The following is a 26,907-nucleotide window of genomic DNA, read 5'->3' on the forward strand; positions in this document are numbered from 1 at the left end:
AGACACATAGCAGGGGGCAACGAGACACATAGCAGGGGGGCAACGAGACACATAGCAGAGGGGCAACGAGACACATAGCAGGGGGGCAACGAGACACATAGCAGGGGGCAACGAGACACATAGCAGGGGGGCAACGAGACACATAGCAGGGGCAGGACCATAGCAGGGGGCAACGAGACACATAGCAGGGGGGCAACGAGACACATAGCAGGGGGCAACGAGACACATAGCAGGGGGGCAACGAGACACATAGCAGGGGGGCAACGAGACACATAGCAGGGGGGCAACGAGACACATAGCAGGGGGGCAACGAGACACATAGCAGGGGGGCAACGAGACACATAGCAGGGGGGCAACGAGACACATAGCAGGGGGCAGAGACACATAGCAGGGGGGCAACGAGACACATAGCAGAGGGGCAACGAGACACATAGCAAGGGGGGCAACGAGACACATAGCAGGGGGGGCAACGAGACACATAGCAGGGGGCAACGAGACACATAGCAGGGGGGCAACGAGACACATAGCAGGGGGCAACGAGACACATAGCAGGGGGGCAACGAGACACATAGCAGAGGGGCAACGAGACACATAGCAGAGGGGCAACGAGACACATAGCAGGGGGGCAACGAGACACATAGCAGGGGGGGGCAACGAGACACATAGCAGGGGGGCAACGAGACACATTGCAGGGGGGCAACGAGACACATAGCAGGGGGGCAACGAGACACATAGCAGAGGGGCAACGAGACACATAGCAGGGGGGCAACGAGACCACATAGCAGGGGGCAACGAGACACATAGCAGGGGGGCAACGAGACACATAGCAAGAGGGGCAACGAGACACATAGCAGGGGGCAACGAGACACATAGCAGGGGGGCAACGAGACACATAGCAGGGGGCACGAGACCATAGCAGGGGGGCAACGAGACACATAGCAGGGGGGCAACGAGACACATAGGGGGCAACGAGACACATAGCAGGGGGGCAACGAGACACATAGCAGGGGGGCAACGAGACACATAGCAGGGGGGCAACGAGACACATTGCAGGGGGCAACGAAATACATAGCAGGGGGGCAACGAGACACATAGCAGGGGGGCAACGAGACACATAGCAGGGGGGCAACGAGACACATAGCAGGGGGGCAACGAAATACATAGCAGGGGGGCAACGAAATACATAGCAGGGGGGCAACGAGACACATAGCAGGGGGGCAACGAGACACATAGCAGGGGGGCAACGAGACACATAGCAGGGGGGCAACGAGACACATAGCAGGGGGGCAACGAGACACATAGCAGAGGGGCAACGAGACACATAGCAGGGGGGCAACGAGACACATAGCAGAGGGGCAACGAGACACATAGCAGAGGGGCAAGAGACACATAGCAGGGGGGCAACGAGACACATAGCAGCACGGGACCGGCGGGGTAGGCAGGATTCAACAGAAAACTAGAAAGTAAAGAAGCAGAACATGAGGTAACTGCGAGAAGTATATTACAGTTAGATTTGGGACTTTCTAGAATATAAATGTACTTTCTGATATATTAAATGTCCTCAGTTTCCCACAATTCATAGCGTGGCTGGCAGTTAGAGGAGATAATGGTCAAGCCATATGATAAACAAACTAAAATTTCCTCAACTGCAGAGTAAACCGGTGTGATAACTGTATTCACTGCTCCTCCTGTAGCTGTTCCTCTGGTTCCCCCATTACCCAACGTGCACTGGGGCGTTAGGAGCTACAGAACGACATGCCATGGAGGGGGAAGATATCTGCTTTTTAGTATATTTTCCCGAAATGATGGTGGAAATGAACTTTATGAAATAAATACGAACGACCTGCCAAAAAACTTCTTCAAACCAAAAGCAAAGGCCTTTTTTAAATGAGGTTTTTTTTAAATCAATTCTTATTTTTCTGGTTTTAGCGGGAAAGTGGTTAAATATGTAAAATAGGAAACTCAAGTTTATTGCTTATATTTGCAGAGAGTGATTTCTTTTCATGGTATTACTAGTTTATTAATTGTAATATTTGTATAATATAAATGCATCCAGAATGGTGCTTTGGGTTCAGGGTCGGACTGATCCCTGTTGCCTCTTCCCTTGGCCACCAATGTCCTCCCCTGATGCATTTCACTTATGCGTGCTTAGGGTAGGATGCTGGGCGGGGGCCCCTGCAGGGGGTTAGGGGGGGCGTGGTGGGGGCACCTTGGGGGGTGCAGGGTCCCAGGGGAGGCCCTGCACCCCCCAGTCCAACCCTATTTGGGTTTGCCATTTGGCTACACGCTACATGTGCATAGAGCTATGTAAGAAAGCTGTGAGATGGGGACAATCCAATCACTCTACTTTGAAAATAAGGCTGCTTATACCATGAAGGTCATTTACAACATGGAAGGAAGTATGCAAAGTGCAAAAAAACGATTAAAATTGACCATTTTTGTGCACTGCTTCCTCTGTCCCTAGATTGTGCCAATAAATACACCATTGCCTGTGTTCAGCAGAGCTATATTCATAAGGGTTTGGAGGGGGAAAACACGTAGGCGCAGGGTTGGACTGGGCCACTGGGATACTGGGAAAAAACCAAGCGGCCGAGACCCGATACCTGTTGCCACTCCCCCGGCTGCAGGTGTCCTCTCCTGACGTGTTTCACTTATGTGCGCTCAGGGGAGGACTTTGGAAGGGGGACACTGTGGGGCGGTGTATTTACTAATTGCCCGATATAAGGCAGAAAGGTCAGGGCCAGCCTGCACCCACTGATGCTGCTCCTCCTGCCATATTTGCTGATCCAAGGTGCAGACCTCATCCATTCCCCATGTATGTATTCCCCATATATGTATTCCCCATGTATTCCCCCCCTTCTGCCCAGGGGGGAAAAGAAAATGCTCCAATAGGTTTTGGTCCATCAGCCAGGAATGGTTATAAAGCCATGGGCACCGTCCGTCCTTCCAATATCCCCGATATCTAAGCACAATTCACAAAGGTTGCTTTGATGTTTTTATCCTTTGGATATCAATCTATATATTTTAGTTTAATAACCGATAGAAATCCAGCTTTTATCTAAATATTGACAATCTGGCATTAATATTGACATTTGGCATAGCCAGTACCACATCTGCCGGCTTTCTAACCCTACCTGACTGCTGGATGGACCAAAACCTTGTATTTGCCATGACAGTAATTACACACACTACAGACACAATAAACAGATTTTTTGTACGTAAAATGAATGCATTTATTGTTGTGTTTTGGCACATGAATTCAATGTTGCAGGCACGTTACACTGACCAGATATTAATCCAAAAGAATGGAAGTGAATCATCGCACTTTTTATTCACAAAATACCATTACAATAAATAGGTAGAACAGCTCTCCAAAGTAAGAAATATATTTCAGACTTGACAGGTTATTTAAAGAAGCATTTTCACTTAAAATAGATTATATTCTCAATGGCCTTTATGGTTCGGAGCAGAGACGACACCTTGCTGGGCCATACCATAAACGTACAGGTGGAACAGGTGAGGATCAACCAACATTCACGGAATAAGCTGCTCAGCGATATAGAACTGGCCTGATTTGGTCTCTCTGTAGATTTGTTATAAAAATAACAATTTTTCAGCAAGTTCAGCAAGTAGAACACTATTCAAGATTGTGAGGATGAACCTTCATTGTATTCAGCAGAAGAGTTTGACTTGGCCCATTTCAAACATGCAGAGATATGATAGTTCCATTGTGCCAAAGATATATATCAAGGTAAAATCGTTGGAAAGATGTTTTAAGATCAAGTATTTGCCTTTAGAATTCCTTACTTATTCCGAGCAGAGGCGTAACCACAAGGAAGCAGGTCATGTGACCACTGTAGGCCCTAAAGGTATGGGCGGAGCCGTGGGTCAGCGGGGCACTGACTGATAACTATTAGTTGTTTCCATACACATTCTCATTTGGAAAGTTGGGGAGGCCCTAAATTGAATTGGCCTAGTAACTCCTAGAAATACCAAGTACTAGAGATTGTAGTGTATAAAGCGCTGACATGGCAGCATCATGTAGATTCTAGGTTACCTAGAACCCTAGTTATGGAACATGTTGCTGGCTTAAATATCATATGTAGTGATGAGCGAATCTGTTCCATTTCGCTTCGCCATAAAATTTGCGAAACAACAAGAAAATTTGCAAAACGCAGAAAAATTCACAAAACGCATTCATCGCACGATTTTTTTTGTTGTCCGTGTTTTTTGTCTTTTTTTCACAACCACGCCCAGTTTTGACCCAACCGCGCCCATTTTTGACACGACCGTGCCTATTTTGACGCGCACCTAATTTTTCCACCAAATTCGCTAAACAATTCACCAATGGAGAAATGCATAAATTCGATGCGGATCCATGCCTGGCGAAAAAATTTGCTCATCACTAATCATATGACTATTGGTACATGTATAGTGACCTGGCAATTCAGACTGATATCTATCTGCTGTCGGAACAAAACAAAGGTGGCCATATTGTGTATAGCCCCTTGCACTCACACCATCCATTCATTCAGCCTACCGGCCATATCTGGTTCTAAAGCCGACCCAATTGGCCCTGTATGATCCCCTTTACAGTATAATGTCTCATTTATTTACCATTGATTCCTTATCATAATAAAATCAGTAACTTGATTAGTAAAATATCGATTAAAAAGGTGTTTTCAAATGCTATCTCCCTATAAAGAACTACTAGGGTGGGTTGTCATCTTAGGTCAATGACAAGGAGGTTTAATTGCCCCTATGATTAATCTGCGCTAGCGGTTGCGACTAATCTCCTCAAATGCTTTCCTGCAGGCCAGAAAGTAAACTGCCGATAGGAAAACATATGCGCAGCTTGGACTTTCCGAAGTCGCTTAAAGTTTCCTCGCGAGGCATCTTTGAGGATATTAGTTGCCACCATTAGAGCAGATTAATCTCCTCGCTTGTCATCGCCCAAAGGCACCGCCCATTTACGATCAGTAAGGGTGATACCGTCTTTGCCAAGGCAAGCAATATGGCAGAGTGGCTTAGTTGTGTCAATGCAAATAGGCAGAGGAGGATTATTCTGTTCTCCCCATTTGTTATCTAAGAATAAAATATAACTGGAAACTATAGCCTACCTCCTAATAATCATTAGTTGTGCAGTATGGCATGCATTTAAACAATGGCTTGTACAAACCAATACCCTAACATGCTGATATAAACATGGTTTATATTGTTTTGATCGGAGTTTCATAGGTACAGGCCTTAATACCATCCAATTTTCCAAAATATTGGGTAACACGGAATTAATAAATGAATATGACCAATATAGTTCCGTTTCCATGCTGCATTGTGATCATTACATGGGAAAGCCTAAGCTTTATGACCTTTCTCTGTACAGGATTTGAGGAATCTTAAGGGGTTGTTAATTCTAAAGCCAAACCTGGATCTAGTCAGGCCTCCAATCCTGTCACATTCCTCCTGCCTTGCCTCAATCCCACTGACCTATTGGCTTCTTGTATGGATATTAAAACCCAATAGTAATGACAAGCCAGCATTAGACAATGACTGGGCTCTGCAAAGCTTGAACTACTATCTAAACCAGGGATATCTTCATAGAAACAAGGAGCGGAATCCAAAAGAGAAATAACCATACATTCCCTATAAAGTGCCCTTTGGTGCCAGATTTAGATTCAGTAGTGTTTTGTAGCAATATTTTACTGTTTACCAATTTTTGAGAATACAAACGGTGGTTCCTATGGGCTGTGGTAGCCAAAGCATACTGACTACTTAGTAGCAGAAAATTAAATATACCAGTGATCTAAGAGGGCCTTCTTGTACAATGGCAAGTTCCACAAACAACCCATGATTATCATTCAAAAATGCCCCCGGTGAAATATCCATACATGTACCCATGTCTTTATACTCAAGCTAGTGACTATGGCACATGTTTTGATATTTGATTTTTTTTGTCATGTTTGGCCCAATGCTGACCCTGTAGCCCTTCCCATTCAAGTGAAGTGAAAGCAGGTAGAGCAGGTAGTGGTGAGTTACAGCATCAGTTGTATTGATTAACACTCAGCGTGGGCCTCTACATTCCAAAACTCAGTTGTGAAACAATAACCAGAAAGGAGCTTTGGAACTTTCTGGCTATATTATTATTTTTTAGATGATGAAAGTTCAATGAACAAATCATGAGCATTTCCCCCATCTTTGCTTTTGACGTGACCTATTGTGACATCAAGTGCTGCTGAGAAATCACCCATTGTGACGTTAAGCTGATGGGTAAAAACTATTCTACTGATAATGTATTAATGTACTGAGGAATCAGTGACATTCCATATATATTTCTACACCACTGGGGCTTCCATCCCATAATATCTACTATATCTTTGTACATGTGCATACGTCATTATTTCATTGTATCCCATGTGCTTTTATAGTTCTGCTGTACTACTTACAACTGAGCTCCTATCATTGCTCTGATACAATCATTTACACAAGCTGCTTTTATTGTCCAAAAATGTCTATTTTTGTAGCTGTTAGAATAAATTATATCTTCAGAATAGTTCCATACATATCAAATCTAATGCCCTTATTGTATCTGCTAAAATACATTTAATTACAGCTATCATTTATAAACAAGACTTCCCAAATAAACTGCAACTAAAAGACCCGGCTATCTCTTAAAGAAACATGCTAACACCCCCCCCCCATAATTAACTAATGATCTCCCTACTAATGAGCAAAAGCCTCTCCAGAGCAGGCAGCTACACTGCGACAGGGATACAAAACAGTGCAAACCAGATCCCATCGATGCTTCGAGTGTGAAGCTTGCATAAAATGCATTTTTTAAAGAAATATGTTTTCTTCCCCTTTGTTTTTCGTTTGCCGACAGAAAGAGTTTAAAAGTAATTCCCAAAACTGCCCTTAAGACAAACACAAATGGAAAAAAAAAGGATCTAGCATTTCTATACTATTTTAATCTAGGCTATACTACAAAGTAGACATATTTGTTTGTATCACTAGTCCTTTATAAAAATATAATTCTGAGTAACTTGCACTAAGTGAGATAACATTCTGCCACTAATAGGGTTGCCATCTTTTCAATAGAAAAATACTGGCTGGGATGTGCTGGGGGTGTCGCTGATGTAGGAAGGGTGGGGTATTAATGTAGGAGGGTTGGGGCAATGTTGTAGGAGGGGCAATGATGTAAAGAGGCTGGTTTATAAGGTAAAGGAGTGGGTTCTGGCTAATAGGGCACAGAGGGTAGGGTTGCCATCTTTTCAATAGAAAAGTACTGCCTGGGATGTGCTGGGGGAGATGTAGGAAGGGTGGGGCATTAATGTAGGAGGGTTGGGGCAATGCTATAGGAGGGGCAGGAATGTAAAGAGGCTGGGTGATAAGGTAAAGATGCAGGTGATGGGGTGGGTTCTGGCTAATAGGGCACAGAGGGTATGGTTGCCATCTTTTCAATAGAAAAATACTGTCTGGGATGTGCTGGGGGTGATGTAGGAAGGGTGGGGCATTAATGTAGGAGGGTTGGGGCAATGCTATAGGAGGGGCAGGGATGTAAAGAGGCTGGGTGAGAAGGTACAGGATAGGGTTCTGGCTAATAGGGTACAGAGGGTATGGTTGCCATCTTTTCAATAGAAAAATACTGTCTGGGATGTGCTGGGGGTGATGTAGGAAGGGTGGGGTAATAATGTAGGAGGGTTGGGGCAATGCTGTAGGAGGGGCAGGGATGTAAAGAGGCTGGGTCATAAGGTAAAGATGCAGGTGATGGGGTGGGTTCTGGCTAAAAGGGCAAATTTAGCTGCAGGTAATTGCTAGTACATTTGTATTAGCCATTGTCCAGGGTCAGACTGGGGGTGCAAGGCCCACCGGGACTACCTCCCCAGGGGCCCGTCACCCCCCAAGGTATCTCCGCCGGACATGTCCCCTGCAGGGGCTCCCGCCATGCACCCCTTACCCCCCTGCAGGGGCCCCCACCCAACGTCCTCCCCTGAATGCGCGTATGTGAAACCCATCAAGGGAAGGACATCGGCAGCCAGGGGAAGCAGCAACAGGGTCGGGTCTGGGCCGCTGGGGCCCACCGGTTATTTTCCAGCGGCCCTGTCCGACCCTGCCCTTGTCTGATATTTCACTGATTAGGTGGCAAAATACCATCCAACTGGCAACCCTAGCCCTAAACGGACATGGAATTAATCTAAAAAAATAAGACTGTGCCCAACCGGAACGTTCTGAAAGTGAAAACTAGGGGGTCGGGGTCAGAAGGATCACAGGCAGAAATATGTTCTGAAACCCTACAAAAATAATGAGCAAAGAAGAGATAGCACATTACCCTACCAAGGCTGAAGACACACAGAGCTACTTAGTAGCAGCTACTAAACGCTATAAAATCCCCTGCCATAGACAATACTGAGAACTGCCTCTGCTAAAACACACAATTATCAGTAAATGATCAGCATTGTCTACTTTTGTAGCCGTGACAAGTAGCTGCTACTAGTAGCTCCGTGTGTCTTCACCCTTATGTAGGTTTGGATGCCATTGTTGAATCTGGTGCAGCCAGAATTGGTTGGTTGGATTATTCTATACATGGAAGTTTCCCTGGAAATAAGGGGCCTACAGTATGGCTGGAGCAATTTGTTTAAACAAGACATGATATTAGGTCTATTTTGGAATCAAATTTGCAACTAGTTAGGACAGGGAGATAGTTAGCTGGCTCTTACTCTAACTAAACCTTTTTAACCAGTTAAATGTCATGCTGGAAAAGCTGATATAAATTTGCAGATCATCATACAATTCCCAATGGTTTCTACACTATCATGTAGGAGATTATTAGTGAACTTTCAGTATGTTATAGAATGGACATCTAAGCAACTTTTCAATTGGTCTTCATTATTGTTTTGCATAGTTTTTTAATTACTTGTCTTCATCTTGTGCCTCTTTCCGGCTTTCAAATGGGGGTCACTGACCCCGGCAGCCAAAAACTATTGCTCTGTGAGGCTCCAGTTTTATTGTTATTGTTACTTTTTGTTACTTATCTTTCTATACAGACCTTCTCTTATTCATATTCCAGCATCTTATTCAAACCACTCCCTCATCGCTAAGGTAATTTACATCATAGCAACCAGACTGCTGCTGAAATTCCAAACTGGTCAAGTTCAGTCCGGAGTCAACTACCAATTGACCTTAATTTTTTATGGTTTATGGTTATTTAACTTTTTGTTCAGCAGCTCTTCACTTGGTAATATAGCAGCTATCTGGTTGCTAGGGTCTTTTTTATCCTAGTAACCAGGCAGTGGTTTAAAGGAGAGATAGATATATGAATAGGAGAGGGACTGAATAGAAAAATAAGTTTATAAAATAGCAATAACAATAAAGCTGTAGCCTCACAGAGCAATAGTTTTTGGCTGCCGGGGTCAGTGACCCCCGTTAGCCATAAGTGAATTTTGTTGCGTCAAAATTTCGCTAATTTTTCTGTCGTTTCACAGATTTTTCAGCAAAGCTCATCACTAACCCCCATTAGAAAGCTGAAAAGGCAAATAATTCAAAAACCATCAAAAATAGACAAATTGCAAAGTTGCTGGGAATAGGACATTCTATAACACACTAAGGGGCACATTTACTAATCCACGAACATCCGAAAGCGTTTTTTTCGTAAATGATCGGTATTTTGCGACTTTTTCGAGCGCTCAATACGAAAGTCGCAACAATTCACGAAAGTCGTACTGGCTATGAAAAAGTCGCGACAATTCACGAAATTTGTAATGGCAATGAAAAAGTCGCGACAATGCGCGAAAGTCGTAACGGCTACGAAAAAGTCGCAAAAAATACGAAAAAATTGCAAAATGTTCGTTTTCCAATCCAAATTTTTCCCATTTGGATTCGTGGATTAGTAAATCAGCCCCTAAAAAAAAAAATACGAAAAAGTCGCAAAATGTTCGTTTTCCAATCCAAATTTTTTCCATTCGGATTCGTGGATTAGTAAATCAGCCCCTAAAAGTTAATATAATAAAGGTGAACCGCCCCTTTAATCAAAACAGAGTACAGAATTTTTGAATTTCCATAGATCTATTAACAAAAACTCAGTTCAATAAGCCACAAAGTGATGATTCTGTAAAACAAATTGCACCAAATCACAAACCATTTCTCAACTGTTTGACTTTCCCATTGTGTAAATATTCAATACGCTTTTCCCAATTTGATCTATTTTGACCCAAGATGTTCATAACTATTGTGAAAGGACGCGGGAGACCCATAGAAGCAAATACACGGCTGCCGAGTATCTACCAAATGTGTTCCCTCATTGTGAGAATGTTCCTCGGCTCTACGTTGCTACACACTCACTAAACAACCTGGCAACGAGTACAAAAGACAGATGAGACGATCTACATTCTACGTCATTAATTACATTTTTGTTCCTATCCCCCCCCCCCCGATGAATATTAAATTACATTTTGGGCACTTTTATCAATTGGCACATGTTTGTGTTGCTTTGTTCTTAGGCACATTGTGATAAAGTCAACTTAGTCAGTCCTTCTCTGTGCATTTTGTACAGTAATTTAAACTCTGCAGGAAGCTGGTGGGATTCCTGCCATTTGGTGGTGAATTTGGTTCCCTTTTTGTCGTAATAATGGTACGGAAGGTCTTTCCCCGTGTTGGGATCCCATCCGAAGGGCCAGAAGCCATACAAGTGGATTTCTTCGCAGACTGAAGAGGCAAGGGTGTACATTAGGATACCGGTGCTCAAACGTTTAGGGGATAAGTGCTTGTTCTTCCAGTACCTATAATTAAAAAAGTCATTAGTGATTGTCATTAAAAAACATTCCGTTCAGGATTTGGCTCAAAATCCTTATTTCTGTGCCGCTGAGAAGGAACTAAGCTCTACGGAGTAACCACAACCATCTGTCATGAAATGAAATATCACATTTAATGTGGATTCCAAGCTGAATTTATTGTTGTAGGGGGGCTGGATTCCCAAAAAGCAGTGGCTGGAAGGTCAGAATAAGGATTAGGATTAAGATCAAATTTGGGAAAAATTACTAGAGCTGCCGTAGGCCCTGTGCTTAAGCCACTTTCCGCTTTAGTCTATAGAAAGTCTCAAAAGTCATTTTTTTAAAGGTTTATGGGTTGCGTAATGGTATTCGATTTAATGGCAAGGTCTTGTGAATTTACATGAATTATTATATAATCTTCCATTTTCATTACCTATGGATTTAATCCTCCCGAGCAAGGAAAATTCAGCTTCCCTGACAATAAAATCCCATGCGGGGAAAAATTAAGATAATGCAACGGCAGTGAATGGTATAAATGTAATCCGTGTTAGTATCTAGGCAAAGTCATCTTTTAGCAAATAGGGTTGTTTAATCTTGTTTCTAGACCCACATTGAAATGCCTTGTACCCCGTGCCTGTGGCCACACAGATGGAGCACTGAATGGAGCCCCTCGCCTCAAGGCCGCTGCTGGCCAAATGGATGCCCTAAGCAGAAATTTACTTTTGTGCCCCCTCCCCCAAATATTACGGAAGTAAAAATAAAATAATTAAAAAAAACACCTACTATAGGGGCCCCACACACAGTGCTCCCAATTGTCCCCATAGATTGACTGAACTATCTGGGACAGCAGGATGCGCTATAAAAACCGGCGGGACAGTGTTGGGGGGTATGTTATAATATATAAAAATGTTTTATTTTTTGGAGCAGCTGGGATGGTGCCCCCCTGGGAGTTGGTGCCCTATGCAGACTGAGTACTCTGCTTATAGGGAGCGGCGGCCCTGCCTCGCCTTCAAGTATATCAAGGAATAGTCACGTGATTATGGCTCCAGGACTCGATCCATTGGGATCAACTAAGGGAAAAGCTGAGGTTTGGTGCTGTGTAGCTAATGGGGTGTTTGCAACCTCCTGTGCTACATCTGTACAGCCTAGAATGAAATAATATAAATGCAAGTTATACAGTAAATGGTAGTGTGTTGGAGGATCCTTAATGGAGAAGGATGTGGGGGTTTTTGTAGATAACAAGTTGTCTAATGCCAGGCAGTGTCATTCTGTGGCTACTACAGCAAATAAAGTGCTGTCTTGTATAAAAAGGGCATTGACTCAAGGGATGAGAACATAATTTTGCCCCTTTATAGGTCCCTGGTAAGGCCTCACCTTGAGTATGGGGGGCAGTTTTGGGCTCCAGTCCTTAAGAAGGATATTAATGAGCTGGAGAGAGTGCAGAGACTGCAACTAAACTGGTAAAGGGGATGGAAGATTTAAGCTATGAGGTGAGACTGTCGAGGTTGGGGTTGTTTTCTCTGGAAAAGAGGCGCTTGCGAGGGGACATGATTACTCTGTACAAGTACATTATTTGTTTTGTCAGGCAAATAGAATCCATCTAGACTGTATAACATACAGCAGTGGTTTTCAGGCTTTTTGTGTTTGCCCCTCATTCCCTATAATAAGGTAACAAATAAAAAGTCGTCACCCCATACCTTATGCTAGCTGGCTTTCAGACTGGGTCCTCTATAGACAAGTTTAGCACCCCTAGGGTGCCATTCCTGCAGATTTGGAACTTCTGCCCCCGAGGAGCTAACAGCCTCATGTCTGTCCCACAAACACACACACGCACTACTAGGGTCCATCCTTGTAGATTGTAAGCTCTTTTGGGCAGGGCTCTCTTCACCTCTTGTATTGGTTACTGATTGCTTTATATGTTACTCTGTATGTCCAATGTATGAAACCCACTTATTGTACAGCGCTGCGGGATATGTTGGCACTTTATAAATAAATGTTAATAATAATAATATAATCAAAAGACAACTAAGGTTCCAGCAAGTGTGACTGCACGAGGCGGCAAAGCTAACTGCTCATATGAGACCCAATCCTAAGTCAACTGGAAACAGAATGACAAAATAAAGGGGATCTAAAGCCAAAAAATGAATCATGTAACCTGATATTTTTGAATTTACATTACTATTAAATTTGCAGTGGTCTGTGTGATATATAGTATAAAGCAATATACAGTTTTAGACCGCTGATACCAGGCTTTTGGCTCAACAGCTTAGAGCTTTAGAATATCCCAGTATTTAATATCACACATATTGTTTATTGGGGACGCTCCCTCCGATTTGTCATGAACTCTTTGGATCTGTTAGTCAATAATAACTGTCACTAAGCGTTCGCCAATCTCCATTAGCGCTTCCCTCGCCGTGCCGCTGCCGTGCCATCGCTGACTCAATAAAGGTCAAAAACTGAAATTAAATTTGCTCTCGGAGAGCACTCTAAAAGAAATAATAATAATAGATACATGGCTGCAATAAAAGTTGGCAAATCAGATGGGATGGGGGTTACATTTCCTGATGAAATGCCAAATCATATTGAATCATTGAAGTTGGAACTTGACAACGGGTAACCCTGAACCGGGCAGATAAATTCAGATTATTAATGTGTCACATCAAGGTTTGTCACTCTGTACATCCGGCCGTCACAGGGCTGCATTGTACAACAATTAAACAAGGGGCTCGGAAATAAAAGCATTCAGTCTGTCAGCTTTAACCTGTAATCCTGCCGGGCGGCAGCTGGAATGGCCCAGTCAGTCTGGGAAGGAAAACATACTGAGCTGAGAAACACTAATGTTTGGCACCGATTATTGGATGGAAAATATGGGCCTCGCCTACTGAGGGTACATAGCTGGCAGTCAGTGAGTGAATGGCACTTGGAGATCCTGGAAACCCTTAATTTATCAAATAGTGCCAGGCATATTGTTTTATTCTCAATAGTTACATAGATGATAGATAGATAGATAGATAGATAGATATAGATAGATAGATGATAGATAGATAGAGATAGAGATAGATATAGATAGATAGATAGATAGATAGATGATAGATAGATAGATAGATAGATAATGGATAGATGGAAAAATAGATAGATGATAGATAGATAGATGGATGGATAGATAGATGGATAGATAAATAGACAATGGATGGATGGATAGATAGATAGATAGATAGATAGATGGATAGATAGGTAGATGGATAGATAGATAATGGATAGATGGATAGATGTATAGATAGATGAATAGATAATGGATAGATAGATAGATAGATAGATAGATGGATACATTAATAGATAGATAGATAGATAGATAGATAGACAATGGATGGATGGATAGATAGATAATGGAGAGGTGGATTGATATATTAATAGAAAATGGATGGACAGATGTATAGATAGATAGATACTGCATGGATGGAGGATATATAGAAAGATAGATAGATATTGGATGGATAGACAGATAGATAGATAGATAGATAGACAGACAGACAGACAGACAGACAGACAGACAGACAGACAGACAGATAGATAGATAGATAGATAGATAGATGATAGATAGATAGATAATGGATGGATGGATAGATGGATGGACAGATAGGTAATGGAAAGATAGATAGATAAATAGATAGATATAGATAGATAGATAGATATAGTAGCTCAGTTTTACTCTAGAGAAGGCAAGTTTATGTATGTATAATAAATAAAGGCCACCTTACCTGTTTACATGCTGCATGATGTTCCCCGGCCAGGCCAACTGAACCTTCAGCTGATCTCTGTGTTCCACAAAGAAGTCAACCAGTGTCCTAGTAACGGTTGCAGATGTATGGAAAAAAAACGCTGGGATCCAGAGAATGGCCCCATCAAGCTTCTTCAAGCTCAAAAAGAAATTGTTGCGATCTTGTATAGTGAGTAGATTGTTGTAGTACTTCTCAAGGATGCTCGGATTGAAGGTGGTAAGGTTGGTCTTTCTTCCAACGTCCTTCTGGAAACCCTCGGTCGGGGCGAAGTTGCAGCGGAAGACAAAGTCCGCCTTGTCGATTTCAGCCCCACACTGGCTCTCCGTGAGAATGCCGCTGTTCCCAATGACGGCGCAGACGTTGTAACGTTTATTCATGACGGGAGAGGTGTCGGGGAGCAGCGATCGGAAGTTATTGCTGATGGAGAAAACATATTTGTGACTGGAGTAATCGTAATGCATTAATTGTCCTGTCCTTACACTATTCTTGGTCAAAGAGAAGTTTCGGATGACATCTACGTTCTGTAGGATCTCCCGTCTGAAAAAGAGGGAAAAGTATTGTTAGTTCAACCTGATGAATGTGGTGATAGACAGTGATTGTGTAGGACTAGACAAAGTCACCAAAGTATCTAGGCCAGTGATCCCCAACCAGTGCCTCGGGGGCAAAATGTTGCTCACCAACCCCTTGGATGTTGCTCTCAGTGGCCTCAAAGTAGGTGCCCATGCCTTTTTTAAATGCTTGTTTGGCTCACTAACACGTCTGAGTGTGGCTCATGAGTAAAAAAGATTGGGGATCACTGATCTAGGGCAAGAAATGCAGAGGGAGAGGAGGAATAAAAATCAAAATGGCCAGAGTCATACAATGGTACAATCCAAAACAATCATTTCAAGTTCATCTAGGAGATATGCTTTGTTTGGTTGGGGGAGGGGGGCAACAGTTACTATATTATACTGGTAACTAACAGGGTTGTTCTGGGGGGTGTAGGGCACACCAGGGCTGCTGCCCCAAGGACCCCCACACCCCCCAAGGGGTCCCCAACCTTTCTTACTTGTGAGCCACAGTCAAATGTAAAAAGACTTGGGGAGCAACACAAGCACCATAAAAGTTCATGGAGGAGCCAAATAAGGGCTGTGATTGGCTATGAGGCAGCCTCTATGCACCCTATCAGCTTACAGGGGCTTTATTTGGTAGGAAATCTTGTTTTTATTCAACCAAAACTTGCCCCCAAGTCAGGAATTCAAAAATAACTCCCTGGTTTGGGGGCACTGAGAGCAACATCCAAGGGGTTGGGGAGAAACATGTTGCCCCTGAGCCACTGGTTGGGGAACACTGCCCTAGGGAACCCTGCCTAACCCCCTCCTCCAAGTGTAAATAAATAATGAAAAGCTTTGGGCATTGGGTGAGAGCTATTAGCGGGCGAGGGAGCACCAATGGGGATCGGGTCTGGGCCGGCAGGGCCCACTAGGGCACAGGTTTTTACTGGTGCCCCACCAGCCCAGTCCAACCCTGGTAACTGATGGTTTGAACATGAGCAGCACAATGCAAGCTAAAACCAGGTATGGGCAAGTGGAGGCCCTCAAGATGAACTTCAGCTCCAAGCAAGCAGCAGGTACCAGAAGGCTGAGCGCTTGGAGTCACAGTTCACTGAAATCTTTAAGACAATAACGTTCCATTACAGATTTAACAAGTGGAATATCTATGTTAATAAAGCCACTAACACCTCCCCTGCTTATGGTGCACAGATATAGTTGGGTAGTTTGGTCTGGCCAAAAAGCCCAACACTTCGATACAGTTTAATTTAGCTTTACATTTGGATGTTCACATATCACTAATCGTTTCATTTGGCCCAATTATGAACATATTAATGGAAGTACGAGAACAAATCAGTTCCGATCTGCCAATGGCTCATCCGTGAGAAGAGCAATCGACCAAGCCACTTGTGATCTAAAGGTTAAAAATGGCCCCAAGCTGACCAATACATATATGTATATCTATAGCAACATTTACTGTCCAACTGGCCCCAAGGCAGTTTGAACACTTGAGTCACTGAGGGAGGAGATGGGACTTATTCACCTGTTTTCATTCTCGCACTATGTACATTCATTCATTTAAAAACCACGTTTTTTAACATTTTTGTTAAACGCAGATGCATATTACCCTCCCCCCCTTTAAAACGGTAAAAAATAAATATTAATCTCATAAACAGCGTTCCGGTATATTTATTAATCCCCATTTCATGATCTGTAAATGTATGTTTTTGTGCACCGAGCTTCCAACCCTCCTTAATATATTCTGCCTTAATTCATTTCCCTAATGCACTTTCGTACAGTAAACAGCCACCGGCTGCATTATAACTAATTAACTTAAAATTGCATTTTACGCAGGAATGCAATCACCAGGCAAGCCGGAGTCTTTCCCATAATTCCCGGTTCTGTGGAAGAAGAGGAGTCGCCATGATATTTATACAGCCTTTTTGTAATAGACAGAGGGGCCACGAAGGAAATGCCTCAGCGGAGGAGCAAAAATACATCTTCTATAAAAACCTTATACAGACCTATTGACACAAATCTCTCATCTCTAATGGTTTATCCCAAATTTTCCAAAAATGGCTTTTTTGAAAACTGTGTGTTTACCAAATATATATGGCATCTTATCAGAGAAAAGCCAAGGAGCTCTAAGGCCCAGGACAAGATCTGCATCCCATGGTCCCACCCCAACACTGCCACCATTAGAGCCAGACACAGACCAGCTGACACAGGAAGGAAAAGGAGATGGTCCAATGATATTTATCCTCCTATTAGGAACTGAGCATAAGTACATCTATTGGCCAGCTTCAAACTGGGGTGTGCGAGGCCCACCAAGGCTGCTACCCCAGTGTCCCCCCAAACCCTTTTGGGTCCCCTGCCACCCACTCACTTGCAACCATACATGGAGATGAGGATCAGGTCTTGGTCAACAGAACCGGCGGGTTTTTTCCCAGTGTCCCACTGGCCCAGTCCGACCCAGATACTGACACAGGGGAACCCTGGAGCTAGCACCATCTTGAAAGTAGCATTAGCTCCAGGATACCCACAGGGCCCTGCTCTAATAGATGCAGTGGAGTTACGCCTAAAAACTATGGTGCAGGCATTGTATGTGACAACATCCAAGATATTCAGCACAACTGTCTCTAATTCACAGCACAGTGCAAGGGCAATTAATCGCATTTTAATGCATCGCCCACAATCAGGTGCATCACTGCTTTTTGCCCACAATAACACTGGAATTCTGGGAAAAAAATGCAGCATTTTTGGTCAAAAAACATTGCACTGTGGCTACTGCAGTAACTGTCCCCTTATTCTATCACTTGTTACATTCTAAGAAAATAAAAAAACATAATAACTAAATATTTCTCTGAAAATAGAATTACCAAATAGACAATGGTTATATGGGTACGGGATCCATTATACCAAAACCCCATTGTCCAGAAAGTTCCAAATTATGGGAAGGCCATCTCCCATAGACTCAATTATAATCACATAATTCTAATTTTTAAAAATGATTTCTTTTCTCTTTAATAATAAAACAGTACCTGTACTTGATCCCAACTAAGATATAATTACCCCTTATTGGGGCAGAACAGCCCTATTGGGTTTATTTAATGGTTAAATGATTCCCTTTTCTCTGTAATAATAAAACAGTACCTGTACTTGATCCCAACTAAGATATAATTACCCCTTATTGGGGCAGAACAGCCCTATTGGGTTTATTTCATGGTTAAATGATTCCCTTTTCTCTGTAATAATAAAACAGTACCTGTACTTGATCCCAACTGAGATATAATTACCCCTTATTGGGGGCAGAACAGTCCTATTGGGTTTATTTAATGGTTAAATGATTCCCTTTTCTCTGTAATAATAAAACAGTACCTGTACTTGATCCCAACTAAGATATAATTACCCCTTATTGGGGGCAGAACAGTCCTATTGGGTTTGTTTCATGTTTAAATGATTTTTTTGTAGACTTAAGGGATGGAGATCCAAATTACAGAAAGACTGGATAACAGGTCCTGTATTTTATATTAGAGTGTAGGTTAGTGTGTGCATGAATGGGAAGCTCATTATATCGAGGACTTACCTCTGTCGCGCAAAGGCCGTCTTGTTAAATACCCACTTGGCCGGCTTCTCTTGTAACTCTTGGGTCAGGGAATTAGTAATTGGTACAAACGAAGGGTCCAAGAACTTCATGGCAAATTGAGACCTGCGAATAAATCATCATATTAACCAAGCGTAGAGGGACGGTTCTTCCTCCAGTATTGACGCGCGTTTCACGCAGGACATGCATATTCATTTGGTTTCAGGGACAACACAGCCCTTCTGGCCTCTCAGAGCCGTGCGAGTAACCTCACCAACCTTGGGATTTAGAACTTCATTGATGTTGCCCAGGCAACAGCACCGACGGTATCAATTGTTCTTACATCGGTTCTCAATCATTTAGCATAGAAATATCTGATAAACACATTCATGCAGTCAGAGATAGTCTCCGGGTTCTCAGATGACGGTAGAAGGGGGATTACCTGTCTCCTCCAATCAAAATATTAAGACACATTTCCATGTTTAACTGTTAAATCTGCTGTTACAGGAAAATGTCATTATTTTGATAACTGATGCCGAATGAATGAAGCGGTAACGATACACCGATTTCCTGTTATTCCTAAAGCCCAAATTCATTATGGTATTTGGTATAGTGATGAATAATGTATTGTATAACTGCACCACAGGAATTAGGTTAAAATAATGTTCAAATACACAGCTGCGTCTGCTTCCTGTAGCCTTATAGCGCAAAAAGGCCAGAATAACCCATAAAATATATAGGGAAATATGTACCCCCTACTGTAAATGATAAGGATATTAGCAGTCACTGAGGGGTTCTGTGCCCATATAAAGGCACAAGGCTGCAGGCTGAGTTATACAGGGAACTCTGAGTATCACTCATGTATTATAAGGGATAATGTACCCCCTACTGTAAATGATAAGGATATTAGCAGTCACTGAGGGGTTCTGTGCCCATATAAAGGCACAAGGCTGCAGGCTGAGTTATACAGGGAACTCTGAGTATCACTCATGTATTATAAGGGATAATGTACCCCCTACTGTAAATGATAAGGATATTAGCAGTCACTGAGGGGTTCTGTGCCCATATAAAGGCACAAGGCTGCAGGCTGAGTTATACAGGGAACTCTGAGTATCACTCATGTATTATAAGGGATAATGTACCCCATACTGTAAATGATAAGGATATTAGCAGTCACTGAGGGGTCTGTGCCCATATAAAGGCACAAGGCTGCAGGCTGAGTTATACAGGGAACTCTGAGTATCACTCATGTATTATAAGGGATAATGTACCCCCTACTGTAAATGATAAGGATATTAGCAGTCACTGAGGGGTTCTGTGCCCATATAAAGGCACAAGGCTGCAGGCTGAGTTATACAGGGAACTCTGAGTATCACTCATGTATTATAAGGGATAATGTACCCCCTTCTGTAAATGATAAGGATATTAGCAGTCACTGAGGGGTTCTGTGCCCATATAAAGGCACAAGGCTGCAGGCTGAGTTATACAGGGAACTCTGAGTATCACTCATGTATTATAAGGGATAATGTACCCCCTACTGTAAATGATAAGGATATTAGCAGTCACTGAGGGGTTCTGTGCCCATATAAAGGCACAAGGCTGCAGGCTGAGTTATACAGGGAACTCTGAGTATCACTCATGTATTATAAGGGATAATGTACCCCCTACTGTAAATGATAAGGATATTAGCAGTCACTGAGGGGTTCTGTGCCCATATAAAGGCACAAGGCTGCAGGCTGAGTTATACAGGGAACTCTGAGTATCACTCATGTATTATAAGGGATAATGTACCCCCTACTGTAAATGATAAGGATATTAGCAGTCACTGAGGGGTTCTGTACCCATATAAAGGCACAAGGCTGCAGGCTGAGTTATACAGGGAACTCTGAGTATCACTCATGTATTATAAGGGATAATGTACCCCCTACTGTAAATGATAAGGATATTGGAAGTTTTGTGCCTTTATATGGTCATAGAACCCCTCAGTGACTTCTAATTGCTTTTTAAAAAGTTTTACCGTATCCATTCTGTTTTTACGTTATTCCGTTCCCATACATTTCTCTCCTTTAGACCTTAAGCTTTTGTACAAGTTTCTCTCTACCCTTTAACCTGCTTTCTTTTTGCTCTGCTTTACGTTCCCTGCTATAAACAGGGGAGAGAGGTAATACACAGGTTCTTTACAAACATTAATGATTATATATTTTTCCCACTGATAATTAAACCCACAATATAATCGCCTCCCCTTGTCGGAGTATTGCTGGCGCTGGAGCACTTAGATCTTCCCTGCCGAGGTTTCCCAGCTGTGAGCTTGAATGAGACCCTACCGGGCAAAGCCGCGCTCGCAAAGATCAGACTGGAATCTCTGCTCTTTGATAACAACAAAGTGCTTGTACATAATGTGATTACTTGACACACATCCGCTCCAGAAAGCCAGAAAAAGATGCAGTGGAATAAATACACACGTAATGTGATGGGTTGTATCATTAATACATAAACATTTTAGGCACGGGTTTAAATTCCATTTAGGGATGAACCGGCCCCAGTTGGGGTATCAAGCTCTAGTGAGGGGAGAGCTATCACTGAGAGTAGGGCAAAGGCTCACTGCACTTCCATATATTGATGTTTTGTTGACCATTTGATAGATGTCTGGCTTTGGTCAAAGGCCATCAGTTGGCCACCTTAGATTTCTGGCCTGAGTAGCAAGCTTGGCTACAAGAAGGCTACCAGCAACATTATAGAGCAAGTACCCCAAAGCTCCTACTCATCTGGTCCCAACACAGTAAGTCTCCCATCTGGTCCAAGCCAACATGTGACCACACTAACGTATCTATAGGTCAGATCACCTAAGAGGACATGGAGCTGACTATGGTGGCTACAATGGACAGTACAGTTAAAAAGTAACTCAGGACTGAACCCAAATTAAATAAGTTGTTTTTAAAACCCCTTCAGTTGGCCCCCTTAGCATTTCTGACCGGAGTAGCAAGCTTGGCTACAAGAAGGCTACCAGCAACATAATAGAGCAAGTACCCCAAAGCTCATACTCATCTGGTCATGTTCCAACACAGTAAGTCTGGTCCCGGCTTCTAACTGTAATATTCTGTAGAGTCCAAGCCAACATGTGGCCACACTAACGTATCTATAGGTCAGATCACCTAAGACGATGTGGAGCTGACTATGGTGGCTACAATGGAGAGTACAGTTAAAAAGTAACTCAGGACTGAACCCATATTAAATAAGCTGTTTTTAAAACCCCTTCTTAAATTTTGGATTACTCCTGAAGAAGTAAAGTTCTTGTCATCTGTATCTTTTCCCCTGTTTATGGTGGTTATTCAGAAGGTGGAAGAGGATGGGGTTGAACATGGAGACTCATCAACATCTTGTCAAGGTTGAATGTTCACATTAGTGTTTACTGATATTGTCAGATAGGATGTGGGTAGAATGAAAAGAAAGAAGAGCAGAGAGCAACAGGCAAGGTCTAACAGGAATGCTCCAATGAGGAGACAGCTGGGATCATTTATCAAAAGTGGGCAAATTTGGCAGCAGGCAACCAATCTGTGATTTTTCTTTTTTAGACAGCTGCAGGTAGAATAATGAATGCAACCCTCTGATTCGTTGCCATGGGTTACTGCCCATTGGCAAATTTGATGACCCCCCAGTGAGTGCCAGCTCTCAGGCTAAGGTGGATAGCCAGCCAAATAGCCAGGTAGATATATGTGTTACAGTATTGCAATCACAGCATCCCATGTAAGTTGGATAGGTGCTTTGATTGGGTCCTATGCAGTGACCCCCATAAGATGTAAATGCAGGATATTGTAAGTAGATAAAGGCACATATGATACTTGAGTTGAAAATAAGCGCAAAAGTCAAAAATAATCCTACTTATTGTCTACTGTTTGTCTTCCTATGGATAACTGAGCCTAATGTGAGTAGACTGGGGTTATGATTAAAAGCAGTGGTTACTAAATCTGCTAAACATTTGAAATCGACCTGCATTTAGGCCTTTTAGGACTTTCTGCAAAATCAGAAGACAGGAGGACTGTTAATTGGCTCTCAGTCTTAAAAACTGTAATATCAAAACCAGTAAATTCTATAATATACAAATAAGGGCAGGAAACATTAGAGAGCAAATAATCATGTTTTGGACAGGGCTGTGACACTAAATGCATCCCTTCTGGCATTCTTATTCGCCATATTACTTATTAACCAGAATACCTGCAGCAACACTAATTAAAGAAAGGAATCCATATCATTTGGGCGATCTCTGTGTACGGCCACCAGGGCTGTATTTATTTTAAGCATTATTGGAGACCCAAGGCCAGGAATATAGCAAGGCTACATGGATTGAAAGCTGCATAAAGGCCTATGGGCTGCCCCCTTACTTGCAACCTGCACCATGCATGTATAGAAGTGAGGCCCATAGGGTATAAAACTGCAGTAAAATCACAAGGAAGTTAGAAGCTGATTGGTTCCCAGTGAATTCTAGTGCTATTAACTTGGGAAATGATGGTCACAGCAGCTGGAATCCTTAGCGCACTTTCTGCTGCCATTTAATGTGCCAGGGAATGGCTGAATTTTATATTTCTATATACTGTATATATTAGCATGCAATCACTGGTCGCAAGTAAATAAATGATGGTTTTATTTCATATACCGCCAAGGTACGTCTTCACTTGCTTCAGAGCAGTAGTCAAAGTCCCACTAGCCCAGGGATCCCCAACCTTTTATACTCGTGAGCCACATTCAAATGGAAAAGGTGTTGGGGAGCAACACAAGCATGGAGAAAGTTCCTGGGGGTGCAAATAAGAGCTATAATTGGCTATTTGGTGGCCCCTATGTGGACTGGTAGCCTATAGAAGGCTCTGTTTGGCTTTACACTGGGTTTTATGCAACCAAAACCTGCCCCAAAGTCAGATATTCAAAAACGAGCACCTGCTTTGAGGTCACTGGGAGCAACACCCAAGGGGCTGGAGAGCAACATGTTACTCACGAACCACTGGTTGGGGATCACTGCACTAGCCTATAACAAGCGTCAGTAGTTTAAACATGGTGTAGATGTATAGTTGTCCAAAAATATTTGCCAAGTTGTAAAAAAAAATGTAATGTTTCAGAACAATTAAGCTTCTGAATTTCCTAGTCCAGTGTATGAGTAATTAGTCCCGGAGCAATTTTCCTGGACTTTCAGGATAATCTAGGACAGGGGTCCCCAAACTTTTTTACCCACAAGCATGAAGAATGTACCTGGGGTACCGAATAAGGGCTGGGCTTGGCTATTTGGTAGCCCCTATGTGTTTGGCATAATGCGTGGTTTTTATGCAACCAAAACTTGCCCCCAAGTCAGGAATTCAAAAATAACTCCCTGGTTTGGGGGCACTGAGAGCAACACCCAAGGGGTTGGGGAGCAACATGTTACCCCTGAGGCACTGGTTGGGGATCATTGATCTATGAGAACATATATGCATTCTCCCAAAATCTAATCCTATCTGCCCCTTCCCCCAGTCACTCCTCCAGGCCAACCTAACAGTTTGGGAACAGCACTATAGCAGTTATATCGGTGTAGCACTCCGACTGTTATATCAGGGATCGTTTTGTGTGTTAATATTCAGGATTTTATTAGGACTATATCAGGATACATGGAAACATTTAGCCTATTTATATACTACTACTGCAAGAATGCTGAGAAGGTGTCTCCTGTGCCCAGAATAAGCTCATTTGTTATTGTCTAATGCAAAGCACATAGGAGATATAAATAAGTAATATGAATATACAGAACACAGGGATGGAACCTGCAGCCCCCCCAGATGTTGTGAAACAAGCAGGGGGCACAAACAGACCCTGCCTAAACATTGGGGTAGTTGTAAGAAGGATATTCCTAAGCAATCTGTTTAACCTGATGTATATGTTTCAACTGCTATGTAACTGTGAAACAAATGCTTTATTACATTAGTTATATACTGTTCTTGTAATAACAATGTTTGTGTGAGAGTGTTTGTGTGAGTGTGTGTGAGTGTGTGTGAGTATGTGTGAGTGTGTGTGTGTGTGAGTGTGTGTGAGTGAGTGTGTGTGTGTGTGTGTGTGTATATAGATAGGTAAAAAATAGACTTATACAATTACTTAGTAACATAGTTGCTAAGTGTATCATTCTGTTCCCCATTCACTATACATATATAGAGGTTTTATTATAAGAACAGTAAATGCTTTTGTAATGAAGCCTTTGTTTCTTAGTTACAGAGAAGCTGAGGTTCAAAAGAGACATCAGGTTAAACCATTTATCCTGACTACAGTTCCAGCAGCATTCTGATTTTTTTATAGAAAGAGAGAAAGAGAGAGTGAGAGAGAAAGTGACGCACTTATTTGGCTTAAAAAAATAAGAAAGACGTTATTAATTATGATTTTGGACAAACACTTGGACGTTTCTCAGGCAGGTCCGGATTAAGGCCCAAAACAGGCCCTGTATTTCCAACCCTCCCAATAAATAGTGTCTATGGCATCTTATAGCAGCTCCTTTGGCCTTTGCCATAACCCACAGATTGCCAGTGCAGGCCTGCCCTCAGGTAACCACCTAATATATATATATATGTGTGTGTGGGATAACAAAAAGGTTGTCACTCATGTATAATAGTTAAAAGGTGCAATACCCAAAGGTAACTGACAGTAAAGTGACAGTTGAAAGGAATGTACACACAGGGCTTATGTGGAAAAATGTGCATTTATCGGGGAAACCAATGTTGGACTTGGGGGTCCAGGGCCCACCAGGGCTGCCACCTGGGGGTCCCACACCCCATTCCAGAGCTGCAACATCCCCTCAACCCCCACCTTGTACCGCACCTGTTGCCTGGGGGCCCCACAAACCTAGTCCAGAGCTGCAACATCCCCCTCCCCCAATGGGAGCCAGCGCTCTCACTGATTGGTGGGAGCAGGTTTGGGTCAACATGGGGTTGAAGGCTCAGTGGGTTTTTTACTGTTGCCCCAGTCCTACACTGGGGGAGACTAATGTTTCAGCTAACCCACTAGCTTATATCAAAGTGATATTTTTCCATATATACCCTGTTAGTGCATTCCTTTTAACTGTCACTATATATAATCACAGTATGGTAAAAAAATATAATTAACCATATTGACGGACCACATATTGACTATATACAGTATATATATATATATACTATATATATTTTATATTTTATTATATATATATATATATATATGTATAGTCCCAAAAGTTACAGTGCTAGAAGGCCTTTTTAAACAAAAAATGATTTCATTTACAAGCCCAATGTTTTCAGTTCCCAAGTGTATATAAATATATATATATAGTCACAGTTTGGTCTTTCACTTACATAAGGAAGGTAATGCAGCACCAGTATCAGTAGGCTACAATGGCAATAATGTTCTGTGGCCCAGTTGGCCCAATTGGCACATAGACAGCTTCATCTGCTAAATCTCCCCCTTTATGTCTGTGCTTTTAGCCTTCCCAGGGTGCTGGGTGCCACTCACCGCCTGCCCAGTAGCTCCCAGTACAAATCAGCACCTGGACAGCTCCCCCCTGCGAGTCCCATTAGCGCCGCAATGTAACATCAACTGCGCCTCCCCGTTTAAATAGCCTTTGACTCAAGATCACTGGGGCTTTTGTAACCGACACATCCCAGCAGGTCCCAATAGCCTTAGTTTACGTATTCTGCTTTTGGGGGGGTTGCTGGAAGTTGTAGGAAAACTGAGGGTGCTTATGATATATTAAGAGCGACCATTAACCCTTTATGTGTCATATGCTTTTATAGAAGAATCAATAAGGTTCTAGATCTTCATGCCAAGGGATCTGATTGAAACCTTGTAAGGGGAATAAGAAGGGGGTCTTTAGTATGCAGTACGCATGCGTCAGGCCGAGGGCCACAGAATATAGATTAGGCACCATTAAAGTGAATGCGAGCAGCAGGGCCAAGTGTAGCAATGGCTCTCAGTAGCGATGAATATCGCAGCAAAGGGGGACTAGCAGACAGTCATCAGCAATGAGCCAACCAGTAGCCACCAAGGGGAGACTGATAGCCACCAACCCAAACCCCCCCATGCAGCCCTACTCACCGAAAGCCAGCATGGAACATGTACATACGGGGCCCCCCAGCACTGGCATATTTGGGGGTGGTGAAGATGTTCTCCTTCTTCAGGGAGACGTAGCTAATGAGGGAGAGGATGAGCAGCGCGACGCTCAGCATGACCAGCCCCAGCACACTCGCCACCCGGACCATCTTGCAGATTCTCAT

The 26,907-nt window shown here is 42.9% G+C and overlaps 1 protein-coding gene across 1 annotated transcript; it reads right to left on the minus strand.

Annotated features, from left to right (window-relative positions):
* Positions 1–3,208: 3,208 nt before the first annotated feature.
* Positions 3,209–26,907, minus strand: st8sia3 (ST8 alpha-N-acetyl-neuraminide alpha-2,8-sialyltransferase 3). The gene is given in 4 exon segments (NM_001197196.2): positions 3,209–10,772; positions 14,522–15,079; positions 18,659–18,781; positions 26,729–26,907. Coding segments are annotated over 4 exon segments (1,143 nt in total). The 3' UTR covers positions 3,209–10,489.

This window comes from Xenopus tropicalis, chromosome 1 (assembly GCF_000004195.4).
Source record: "Xenopus tropicalis strain Nigerian chromosome 1, UCB_Xtro_10.0, whole genome shotgun sequence".
NCBI classification, from domain to species: domain Eukaryota; kingdom Metazoa; phylum Chordata; class Amphibia; order Anura; family Pipidae; genus Xenopus; species Xenopus tropicalis.